General features: G+C 60.0%; 1 protein-coding gene and 1 long non-coding RNA gene across 4 annotated transcripts; one reads left to right on the top strand and one right to left on the bottom strand.

Moving 5' to 3' along the window:
* Window positions 1-239: 239 nt before the first annotated feature.
* On the bottom strand, window positions 240-6,649 carry LOC129151720 (NUT family member 2G-like). The gene is made up of 7 exons (XM_054727612.1): window positions 6,634-6,649; window positions 3,930-4,647; window positions 3,453-3,581; window positions 2,857-2,996; window positions 2,157-2,401; window positions 1,651-1,767; window positions 240-1,137 (listed from the first exon to the last, which is right to left on the bottom strand). The coding sequence occupies exons 1-7, from the start codon at window positions 6,647-6,649 to the stop codon at window positions 244-246; spliced, it is 2,259 nt and encodes a 752-aa protein (XP_054583587.1). The 3' UTR covers window positions 240-243.
* A 1,478-nt stretch (window positions 6,650-8,127) lies between these two features.
* LOC129151708 (uncharacterized) lies at window positions 8,128-10,201 on the top strand. 3 transcript variants are annotated; one of them, XR_008558374.1, is made up of 3 exons: window positions 8,128-8,365; window positions 8,801-9,121; window positions 10,071-10,201. It is a non-coding gene; the product is annotated as an uncharacterized LOC129151708 (long non-coding RNA). The 3 variants fall into 3 exon arrangements; XR_008558375.1 differs by having other exon boundaries at window positions 8,324-8,353; XR_008558376.1 differs by lacking the exon at window positions 8,128-8,365 and adding an exon at window positions 8,384-8,443.
* The last annotated feature ends 614 nt before the right edge of the window (window positions 10,202-10,815 follow it).

The following is a 10,815-nucleotide window of genomic DNA, read 5'->3' as shown; positions in this document are numbered from 1 at the left end:
AGGGTCCTGCCCTCCCTCCTACCCCCCCAGGCCCACCCCCACCCTAATGGTCCTGCCCTCCCTCCTACCCCACCCAGGCCCACCCCCACCCTAAAGGTCCTGCCCTCCCTCCTACCCCACCCCAGGCCCACCCCCACCCTAAGGGTCCTGCCCTCCCTCCTACCCCCCCAGGCCCACCCCCGCCATAACAGTCCTGCCCTCCCTCCCTGCCTCCCATCCTCCCATGTCAGTGGAACAGCAGGATCAGCCCTGCGATGAGAAGGAGCCCTTGGCTCCTCTGGGGGACAGCCAGGTCCCATGGAGTCTGGGCCCCTCGGGGCGCTGGCAGTGGGGGGCACACCCCTCTGCTGTATACTGGCTGCAGTGCCGCTTCCTCCAGCTCCCTGGGTCAGACGGGTCACACTTTCTCTTGTGAGGCTGTGAGGAGGGAACCAGCCCCGGAGCCAGTGCTGGGCTCCCCCAGACCCCGAGCTCGGCCCCTGGGCGGGGGGTCTTCTCCGCATGGGCGGGGCCTCCCCCCAGAGCGCGCTTCCCAGACTGGCCAGCTGCAGGGGGAGCGCGGCTGAGGCCTCGTCTCTGCAGGGACCGGGACTGGGCAGCGCCCCGGGGCCCCCGACCTCCAGGGCGGGCCAGGCCCGAGGCAGGGACAGGACTCAGAGAGAGCGCGCAGGGCAGCAGGCGGCCGGGAGAGGCCCAGAGGAAGGCCAGGCTGGCGAGGTCCTCCTCGGCCTCACGGGGCCTGTCCGCTGGCCCGAGCGGCTCCCTGACCAGAGAGGCCTCTCTGGGGACGCAGGCGCCCCTGGGTCCCCGTGCACAGTCAGCAGGCCCGTGGCCCTGGGGAGCAGCGGGGGGGCACCGAGCCCGGAGCGGTGGGTGCTCCTCACGCCCCGAAGAGACAGCAGCAGCCGGGGGCCTGGAGCGGGGGGCGTGTGCTGGGCCGCGCCTCTGCCGGTCCTGGAAGCCAGTCTCTGGCGGGCAGGCTGTGTCACTGACCCCCAGCTGGGGGCCGTGCTCATGCCTCCGGGCATCTGGGCTGCTCGCAGACTCAGAAGGACTTGAGTCCCACAGGGGAGCACCGTGACTCGGGGGTGCCTGCACGCCGCCCTCCTCGGAGGCCAGGAGTCGCTCCTCTGCCAGCTGGAGGAAGAAGGGGACAGTGACTGGCGCTGCACACGTGTGTGAGAGGAGGAGGAGGTGGGTGATGGGACAGTGGCACTGGGGGGAGGAGGAGAGGAGGGGACACCGTGACTCGAATCCACGACAGTCATGTGGCTCTGCTCCGTCCCCTGGGCCATATTCCCAGCTTTGTGCCCCTGCCCTTCTGGGCTCCCATCCCCTCCTCCTCTCTGTTGTCCTCTCCTTCTTGTCCTGCGCTGCTCCCACCCAGGGCTGGCCCCTCGGCATGCGCTGCCTGCAGGCAGGGGTGGACACAGGTATGTTCTGGGTTACTTCCTGCCCTGGTTTACCCGGGTACTCCCTCCCCTGGCTCCCTGAGGCCCCTCCTCCCCAGACCCCCTGACCTACCTGGATCCCTCCCTCCCTGACTCACTAGGGCCTGTCCCTCCTCTAACTCCCCTGGGGTCCCTGGTCCTATGGCTCACTTGGGGTCCCCCTCCCATCTCCCTAAGGTCCCACCCTCCCCTGGCTCACCTGGGCAGCAGTGAGCCCTTCTTCCTGCTCCAACTCCTCAGCCAGGGCCAAGGGGTCCTGCTGTGCGTCTGGGGAATTCATTTGCTTCAGGAACTGGGGGTCAATGACCTCCTCCACCTGGGACAGAGGGAAGCGGCCGTGAGCCCCTTGGCAGGGAGTGAACTGGGAGTCAGCGGGGCCTGGAGGACAAGTGGGAAAGCCAAGACCCACCCCGTCCTCCTGCACAGGTGGGTGTTTCACTCCATCACGGTCATCAGGTGCACACACACACACACACGCACACACACACACACAGAAACACATACATGCACAGAAACACACACACACACACACACACACAGAAACACATACATGCACACACACACACACACACACACACACACTCACGCGCCCAGCTCAGCAGCAAAGAGCAGAGCCCAATCCCATCAGCCTGGGGGAACCCGGGTCTGGGTGCAGCAGCGCCACCCTCTGGGACCTTGTAGGCCCCGAGCTGTGAGCCAGCCCACCTGGGTGACAAAGTCTTCCTGGGAGCACAGCTGGTCCAGGTAGCTCAGGAGACCCTCATCCTGCAGCCACTCCTTCACTTCATCTTCCCATCCTCCACCGGGCGCCCCCATGGGCAGCTCCTCCGTGATGTCCATGTCCTCTTGCTCGGCCTCAGGGGGGATCCCATCGCGTGACTCGGTCTCCCAGGGCGGCTGGGGTGTGTGGGCGCACTGGGCGCTGGGTACAGCCTTCCTGGGGGTGGGCGCTGGGCAGAGAGGGAAGAGGAGGGAGCGTGAGGGGATAAAGCTCCCACCTCCAGGACATGCGATGCTGAGGGCAGTGTTGGGGCATTAATACGGGTGCGGCAGGGTCGGGGCCACTGACGCCTTGTGACTGTGTGAGGGGAGGCCAGAGGGGAGCACCCAAGAGAGTCAGCTGTGAGGACGTGTGGAGCCACCGACTCTCCAAGGGGCCCCGCAGCCAGCCCGCTTCTCAGCAGACTTCATGTGGGGCCTTGAGAGGGAGCGGGGCGAGGGGATGAGAGGGTGGACCCGGTCCAGACCCCATGGGGACACAGGGCCGCTGAGGCCCGGCTCTCAGGGCTGTTTCCCTTGAAAGACCAAAGCCCCCTGAGGAGAAGGCCGATGTTGGGGGGACAGTGGCCTGCACTAGGCCCTATTGCCTTTGGCCATGGGCTCTCGTGGGAACGTGCTGGCGTACCTGGCTGCATGCCCACCACTGGGGCTGGGGGCCCCCGAGGATCAGGTCTCGGTGGGGCAGGAGGAAGCTGGGTCTGCGCCCCCTTCTTCAACTGCAACTTCTGAACCTGCATCTGCTCCTCCGCCTCAAACTCCATGAACCTGGGGGTGAGGGGCACAGGCTGTGCTGAGAAGGAGGCCGCCCGGAGCCCCGCAAAGGCAGCAGCGGATGGAGGGACGGAGAGCAAGGGCCTTGGGGCTGCCAGGGCCCGGACACTGGGGAGGCAGGAGGCTGGCTGAGCACATTGCTGCACAGCCCCTCTGGCTGGAGTCTGGCCCACTGGGCGGGCACCTCCTCCCCAGCCTGTCCTGAGCCTTCATGTCCCGCCCAGGACGGGTCAGCGTCAGAGGAGGGGGAGCTCCCGGGGAGGTGGGACAGGAGCACCCACGCTCTGAAGCTGAGGGAGAGACTCCCCCAGGACAAAGTGCCTCTGGGCTGTGGGGACCCCGTGCTGACACCCTCCCACCCCCCTCCTCTCTGATGAGCCCTCACAGCTGGACCCTGCCCCGCAGGCAGCCCCCCTGCCCCAGGTGTGGGGACCCAGGACCCTGACTCACTTTTCTGCCATCTCGTAATAGACCCTCCGGTCACAGGTGCTCTTGCGCTGCCATTCCTGCATGGCCCGCCCTATTCCCTCCTCCAGCGTCATGGTGGGCTTCAGGCGGGACAGGGGCCGGAGCGCTGGCCTGTAATGCCTCAGGGTCAGTCACGGCCCAGCCTGGCCTCCACCCGCCTGGCCACCCCAGCTCAGTGGAGCCAGTCCCACCCCCACCCGGCAGGACTGAGCACCCACAGGTGAGGGAGGAGGTGTCTGTGTGCAAAGACACGCCTTCCAGCTGCTGCTGTCACAGCCTCACATCCACACCAGCCCGGGAACCAGGACTGGAGGTGACCCCGCACTCGCACCCATAGCTGGGACCCCACCCTCAGGCCTTCCCGCCAGCGTCCCAGGATCAGCCAGCCTGCAGGCCCTCCCACCTCCTCTGTGATGGGAGAGCTCCAGGCACAACCCCTGCCCTGCCCAGTGCACTCACATGAGGAAGCAGCAAAGAGCTTCCGCATCAGGACTCTGGGGAAGGTGCCCCCGGGCCAGGGCCTTGAAGCGCTGCCAACGACGGAAGTCCTCGTACACACTCTTGGGGTTAGAGGCGTCCTCCAGCGAGGCCCTGGACTGGGAGGCGGCCAGGCCACCCTCTATGGAAGCCCCGTGTGGCCGTGTTCCAGGGTCCACTCGGGGGACGATGGGGGCCAGCTGGGCAGCTGGTGGTGGAGCTTGAGGAGGAAGGCCGGGACACCAGCCTCCATTGCTGGCCTGGGAGCCCCCAAAAGCCAAGGCAGGCATAATCGTCTCCACAGCAGTGGCTTCCAAGAAGAGGGGTGCAGGACACACAGCACCCCCACAGATGGCACCTGGAGCACTCCCGTAGAGGGGGGCCTGAGTCAGGACAATGGTCTGAGTCTGGGAGGGCTGTGGTCGTCTCCCTTCTGACCTGACCTGGTCCATGATGTTGTCAGCCCCAGTCCCAACGGGGCCTTGACCAGCATCTCCTGCCACCAGAGGTGTCCTGGGCCAAGCCGGCAGCACCAGGGGGCGGCCAGGGGGGAAGGACGGGGTCCTGGGGGGCGGCAGGTGCTGCTCCCCAGGGGGCCGGTGTGCGGGGCCAGTAGAGGGCGGGGGACAGGGCTGGGCCATGAAAGGAGTCATGGAGGCACCGGGCTTCAGGCTCACATCCGCTCCCCGCGCTGCAGATGCTGTTGAGACAAAGGAAAGGGGGATGGAGGAGGGGAACCAGCACACAGCACTGAGGCGCTCTGGGCCCTTCAGCCGCTGGGGAACCAGGGCCGTGAGTCTCACCAGGGAGGGCCATTTGGATGGGCAAACTGCGGAGGTGGCAAATGTCCTCAGGTCATTGTCACGCTCTGACCTCCAGTTGGGAATTATTCCACTGGAGAGCTTGCTCCCCGTTCACCAAGGCTCCCTGACCACTGTCTGCGAGAAGCAACAGCCCCAGCCAGCGCTGACCCTGAGAGCCTCCGTAAGGATTTCCCGGCACCGACCCTGCCAGCCTCAGAGGCATGGCCCTGGGACGGAGTCTGCTCTGGGGGCAACGACCCTAGGCAGACCCACTAGCGGTAGTGACCTTGGAACTTACATCTCCGAGGTAAGTTCTAGGCACCAAAGGGCCTCTGAGAACAGGCCGTGTCTAACATATTAGGGCCCATCTGCTCCTCAGTCTTCCTCTTCCTCAGTACAAATCACCCCCTTTCTGTCCTGGGCTTGCACAACAACACAGAAACACTGGAGTTATGTCTCTCCACAAGAAGGCACAGGAACCCTGATCTAACCCTTCAACACACCGCCCAGCATGCACATGTGTGTCGGAACCAACGGTGAACACTTAACACGGGCCAGGTCCTGCCACTCGGCCCCAGCGCTCAGACTGATGGCCACCCTCAGGAGCTCTGTCATTTCACAGCCAGCAATGGCTGCAGAGCGTTAGAGGAGGGCCACGGAATGGGGCAAAGTGGGGCTGGCGGTAGGGGTTTCCAGAAACTTCCATAGCTGCTGTCCTGTTAGATGGGTCGTGGGACTGCAGACTGGGTGAGGTCCTTCCCCCTCCAGCTCCCAACAGGGGGAAGTGAAGGCACAGTAGGAAGCAGGTGTGAGCGGTGACAGTGGGACACAGTTGTCTGAACACATCCCCGCTCAGAGGAACTGGAGCAGACCTCGTCCAGGAGAGCACGCTGCACACCGCGCCCCTCATTACCCAGGACAGGCGGCCTTGGCCGTTTACTACTGACACCGACCATGGTCTTCCTGCCCCTGTGCTCCCTCCCCCTTAAAAAGGAATCCGCCTTCGCACACGTTCCACGGAACACCACCCACGCTCCACGTCTGTTTTCTGTCCCTGAAGCAGGGACGTGGACTCTCAGCAAAACCCTCATCTCAAAGGTAAAGGGCGGGGCAGAGGGTGCGCCATGAGATGCAGGACAAGAGGGAGTCGGTCTGAAGACCTGGGTGGCATGGGGGCAACAATTCGGGACAGCTCAGGGAACCGGGCCCGATCTTGGTGGAAGTTTCCGGGCCGCCCTGCCCGTGTGGATCCCAAGCCAACAAGCAGCTCCCTGGGCTGAGGAGCAGTGAGCTCTGGGCTGGCAGCAGGGGAGAAGCTCTGGGCTGCAGCAGGCGGAGGACCTTCCAGCCCAGCCCTCGGGCGGACATTTCATTGTGGACGTGGCCACACACAGCCCCACTGGACAGCTTTCTGGCTAAGACCACCCTCCCACTGCCCCCCTTCGCTCTAGTGCACTCAGCTCAATCCCTTAGAAAGATGCTGCGGGGCCAGCTCCAGGTGCCCGAAGAACAGCCCACAGGACTGGGCTTTCCCGTGACCACCCTGTGCCACCCCCACGATATCGCCCACTACTCCCCCCACACATGTGGAAGTGGCTCGTCTCCCCTCTGGGAAGAACCCACGTGCCTGCTGCCGTCCTTTCTCCACACCCAGGCATGTCCCTGAGCCACCCTGACCCCCCTCTGAGGAGCCCTCCTGGCCAGTGCCGTCACAGGTTCCCACTGGCTCCCAGCCGCCCCGGGGGACAGGTCCTTGGAGGTCCAGTGCTCTCTCCCCCCCCCTACTTCACTCAAACCGAGTTTCCCCAGTGTCACATTTCAATCCCAAGTTTTGAGGGACAGCTCAGTGTTTAAACCATCCCCCCTCCAATCTATAGGCTTACCTCCTACTGAAGCCATCCCCGCAGGCTCATTCACTGACCACCGCTGCCTAGTAGCCTCCACAACCAGAAAAGTCAAGTCGAGGATCCAGAGAGTGACCTGCTCCAACAGCTGCTCAGCATCCAGTGGAGGGAAGGTTTGGATTTGAACGGTAGAATGTAGGACTCCTGACATTCTGCAGCGGGGGAGGGGCAGAGGACCTGGGCTGGGGTTGGGTGGGGGGCATTCCATGGAGGGCTCTGATAGGTAGGCAAGAACCAGCAGTTCCTTTCAAATTTAAAGTCACAAATTTAAAGACACACTAGCAGTAATGACCTTCTCCAAGGTAAGTTGTAGGCACCCAGTCATTGATGTGCCCTTTATCTCCATTCTTGATCCATCACCCTAGTTCTGGGTCCCTCAGCCTGCTTCCTATCTGGTCTTGGTTTACTTCAACACAGGCTACACTTTCTGAACAAAATTCAGAACATGCGGCCTGAAGAAATAATGGGAACTTATGGCTCACGGATCCCAGTGGTTGAAATTAGGATTGACCCCGCCGAGGCGGCGTGCTCGGTGGCTGTGTGCACCTCATTCCTTAGGAAGCAGTCCTGTGACCCCAAGTCCCGCCCAGTGCTGGGAGCCCTGCAGATGCAGCTGGCCCAGCCTTACAACCCATCCCCTTTGCTCCCGTCCATCAGGGCAAGGCCCTGCAGCCTACAGGGCAAGGCCAGAAATCACCACTTTTTGTTTCTCAGAGTATTATGTTGTTCAATGTCTAATCTTTTACCTGTTGAGTGATTTTAATGTAATGTTTTAAACAAGTAATGCCTTTGCATAGTTCACAAATTGTGCAAAATGGAAAATGCAGTGATGAGTCTTTCTCCTGCCTCTTTCCCCTCTTGCAAATGACTGGAAAGGGGATCAGATGATTTCAGTTTCTTTGGAAAGTATGACAAACTCAAGTACGTTGATTCTGCTACTATAAATATGTTTTATTGACGACTGAAATTCTGCAATATAATACAAAAATGCAGGGTGGGCAGGGTGACATTGTTCCCATGCTACCTGCCATGTCAACGGAAACTGGCCGGGATAGCCACGTTTTGATCAATGTTTGAACAACCACCTTGCAACGGAAACATCTGTGAAGCAACATTTATTGAACAGCCTCCACGTAATAAATAAATACAGGAGGAACGGGGTCAGGGGCAAGTGTCTCTTAGGGTGTGTCCGAGGTCTAAAATTCTTGGCCAGAATTGTGCGATGGAACGCCCAGACTTCTAGGAGGAAGGACTGCTCTTCAGAAACCACGGAAATGCACTCCAAGGGCATGGAGGCATTGCCCCTCCGAGGAAAGTGCTTCAGGCCCGCCTCTCCCAGCCTCTGTCCCAGGGGCAGCTAAGTGCATGGACCGCACGTTTGCAGCTTTAAAACCCAAGTGCTCCCTGCACACGCGCTGGGAGGTTCTGAGGAGGAGGACCTGCAGGAGGCTTCCCAGGGGCCCCCTCCCTCCACCTCCTTCCTCTGCTGCAGGGACAGCCTGGGCCTCTTCCCAGGGGGCCTCGCGCCAGGACGCAGGAGCACGCCCACTGGGGGCGGGGCTCTGTCCTGCAACTGCTCCCAGCGTCCGTTGCGGCGGTTGGCTCCCAGAGGCGCGCATGCGCTAACGGCAGGGGGGGTCCCCAACTGCCGCCCAGGCTGCGCGTGGGGCCTGGCATGGCGGCCTCCGGAGTCCGTTAGGTAAACAGGGAGGTAAGGGGCGCGCGGCCTCCTCACCCCTCAGGGGTCCCCCTCTTCTCCGCTGTTCACACGTGGGCTGTTTGCCCCCAGGTCTGTGTTCACCCCCACACCGCTCACTTCCGGTGGTGTGTCCCCTGGGAATGGGTTCTAACTGGCTGTGCTGGGCGGGGCGGTCAGGGATGCGGGGCCCCCACTGGGCCCAGGAATGCCTGTGAGCTGTCCCCTCGGGCCCCGTGAGGCCACTATTGCGCACTGCCCACTGGGCTGAGGGTCTTCATCCCAAAGGGGAGCCGGGGTGGCCAGTTGCTTGTGGGAGACACCGTGGGGACGCGGACAGCCGCCTGCCGCAGACCCGGGCACTGAGGTCCTGACCGCGTCCGCGCTGGGAGCCGGGCAGACACGATGCCTCTGCCGAGTCCCTGTGACAGTTGTTCCCGACTCGGGCAGAGGAGCATCGTCATGAAGGTCAAAACCTGAAAAGAAGATCTGAACGTGTCTGGGCACGCGTGGGAAGTGTTCAGAAGGAGAAGCTGCTCCGTTGGGTGCCGTGGACCTGGCATGGCCGTCCGCAGAACCAGGCCTGACCTGCCCGGTCCAGCCCACGCCTGTGGGCGGAGCTCCCTGACTGCGTGAGTCCTCCTCCCTCCAATGTCCTTCCCGTGGGAGCGGGTGCGATCAGCGACTCCTGCGGGTCTAAAGCCCAGGGAGCTGCCGGAACGTGAGGTGCTGCCATGGAAAGCACAGCTGGTACAGCTCCGGACTGGCCATGTGAGTAACCGCAGTGGGCGCTGGGCACAGGGGTCGTCCTCGTCCGGTGTCTGTCCCCGGGGTGCCGGGGCGGGTGGACAGTGGACCAGCGTGCGAGAGCTGACGGAGGAGGTGGGTGTGCGGCTCCGGCTGAGCCGGTTTGATGTGAGGGGTGTGTTTCCAGGCAGAGCCACATCCTCTCCTCTCTCTGGAATTGGCTCTCCTGGGAGGGGCAGTCCGTCCAGAGTCAGAAAGGCTCCGGATGTGGCAGCGTCAGAAATACAGGAAATAAAACACATGGTCAATGCACTGGCCAAGTCTTTATATCATTTTTGCAAAACCATCCAGGGTGGGTCGCCTTGCCATTGTCACGATGGGGCTTCGTAAGCATCAGATCATCAGAGGGCATCTCCACTGGGCCTTTCTGGGGCACACGTGGTTGGTTTAAGGGTTCCACATGGGGCTGACTGAGCAGCCAACATCCTAGGGGTCCCTTTGGGACGGAGGCTCAGCCGAGCATCGGGTTGGGGCCTGGTGGCAGATTCTGATGTTTTAGATTTAATTGAGTTTTGGTCAAAGCAGTGAGCTATATAAAACATGTCACATGCACTCTGATTCCAGAAGCATCTGTGTGTCTGTTTTATGAAGATATTAAATTATTTTTTAAACTAAGATTTTTCTTTGAAAGCCTTCTCATGACTTTGTTAATCCAGAGCTGACTTTTAATTTTTTCCTTTTTTTTTAAGAGCAGAAGAGCAATGACAGGACCTGCATAGTAAATATTTTAAAATACTAATTAGGCACAATTCAGATAATCAAAAAGTATTTAAGAAAAATACACAGTTTTTTTTCTCCTCATCTAAAATTAATACTATCTGGGGCTTTCCCCTTAGTGTTCAGGTTGGGTTTACCTGTGCGGCCGGGTTCTCGCCATGCAGTTACACAGCAAGCCTGCTCTTTGTTCACGCAGTGGTCCGCGGAGCACACCAGTCACGGCAGCGCACCGTCTTCTCAGGTGACACACGGCCAATGGCCCGGGAGCTAAACTGCTTCTTGGGACAGGATATGAACAAATGATGAAATGTGAAATTCAGAATTCTACTCCTGTGTTTATCAAAACTCTTCATATATTTTTAAAAGATAATTTAAAAAATTGACTAGACAATTCATTTTATAATAAAAACTCCTTAAAATTAATTATTTTGACCAGACTGACAGAAATCTCTGAATCAAATTTGACTTCTAAATTGTATCTTCTTTCATACTTCCAAGATATGGTTTATTTAAGTGATAATCGGCAGGATGCCACCTGAAAACTCAGAGCAAGGACCAACACACTCTCCGAGCTGGAGGAATCTTTCCTCATTCTGCTCCAGATCCTCTTCTGCTGGAACCCGACTTGCCTCCCTCCCCTCCTCTACTTTTCTCCAACCAAGAAACATTTATCGAGCACCTACTACATGCCAAGGCCTCATTACTTGAGGAGTTGGGGATACAGCATTAAACAAGGCAAGCACAAGTCCTGACCTCATGTCACTCAGAGTCAAGGGAGAGAAAGGCAATTATGGAAGCAGTTTCAGTCTATTCAGCAGTCAGTGTCAGGTGTAGGACAGTACATTGTTCAAACTAGGGAATACATGGCGTTATCTGTTGTGGACTTTTTGGAACTCAAGTTATTGCTCATCAATGGTCAGTGACTTATGGCCCCACCAGAG

Source organism: Eptesicus fuscus, chromosome 15, assembly GCF_027574615.1.
Source record: "Eptesicus fuscus isolate TK198812 chromosome 15, DD_ASM_mEF_20220401, whole genome shotgun sequence".
NCBI classification, from domain to species: Eukaryota; Metazoa; Chordata; class Mammalia; order Chiroptera; family Vespertilionidae; genus Eptesicus; species Eptesicus fuscus.
Note: the sequence above shows the minus strand (reverse complement) of the source record. Positions and strands in the feature narration are given on the sequence as shown.

Excerpts from the sequence above, each read along its gene's own strand:
- LOC129151720 (XM_054727612.1), bottom strand. Across the intron at positions 2,997-3,452 it reads TATTACGAGATGGCAGAAAA|GTTCATGGAGTTTGAGGCGG; the intron begins GTGAGTCAGGGT and ends CCTCACCCCCAG. Across the intron at positions 1,768-2,156 it reads AGGAAGACTTTGTCACCCAG|GTGGAGGAGGTCATTGACCC; the intron begins GTGGGCTGGCTC and ends CCTCTGTCCCAG.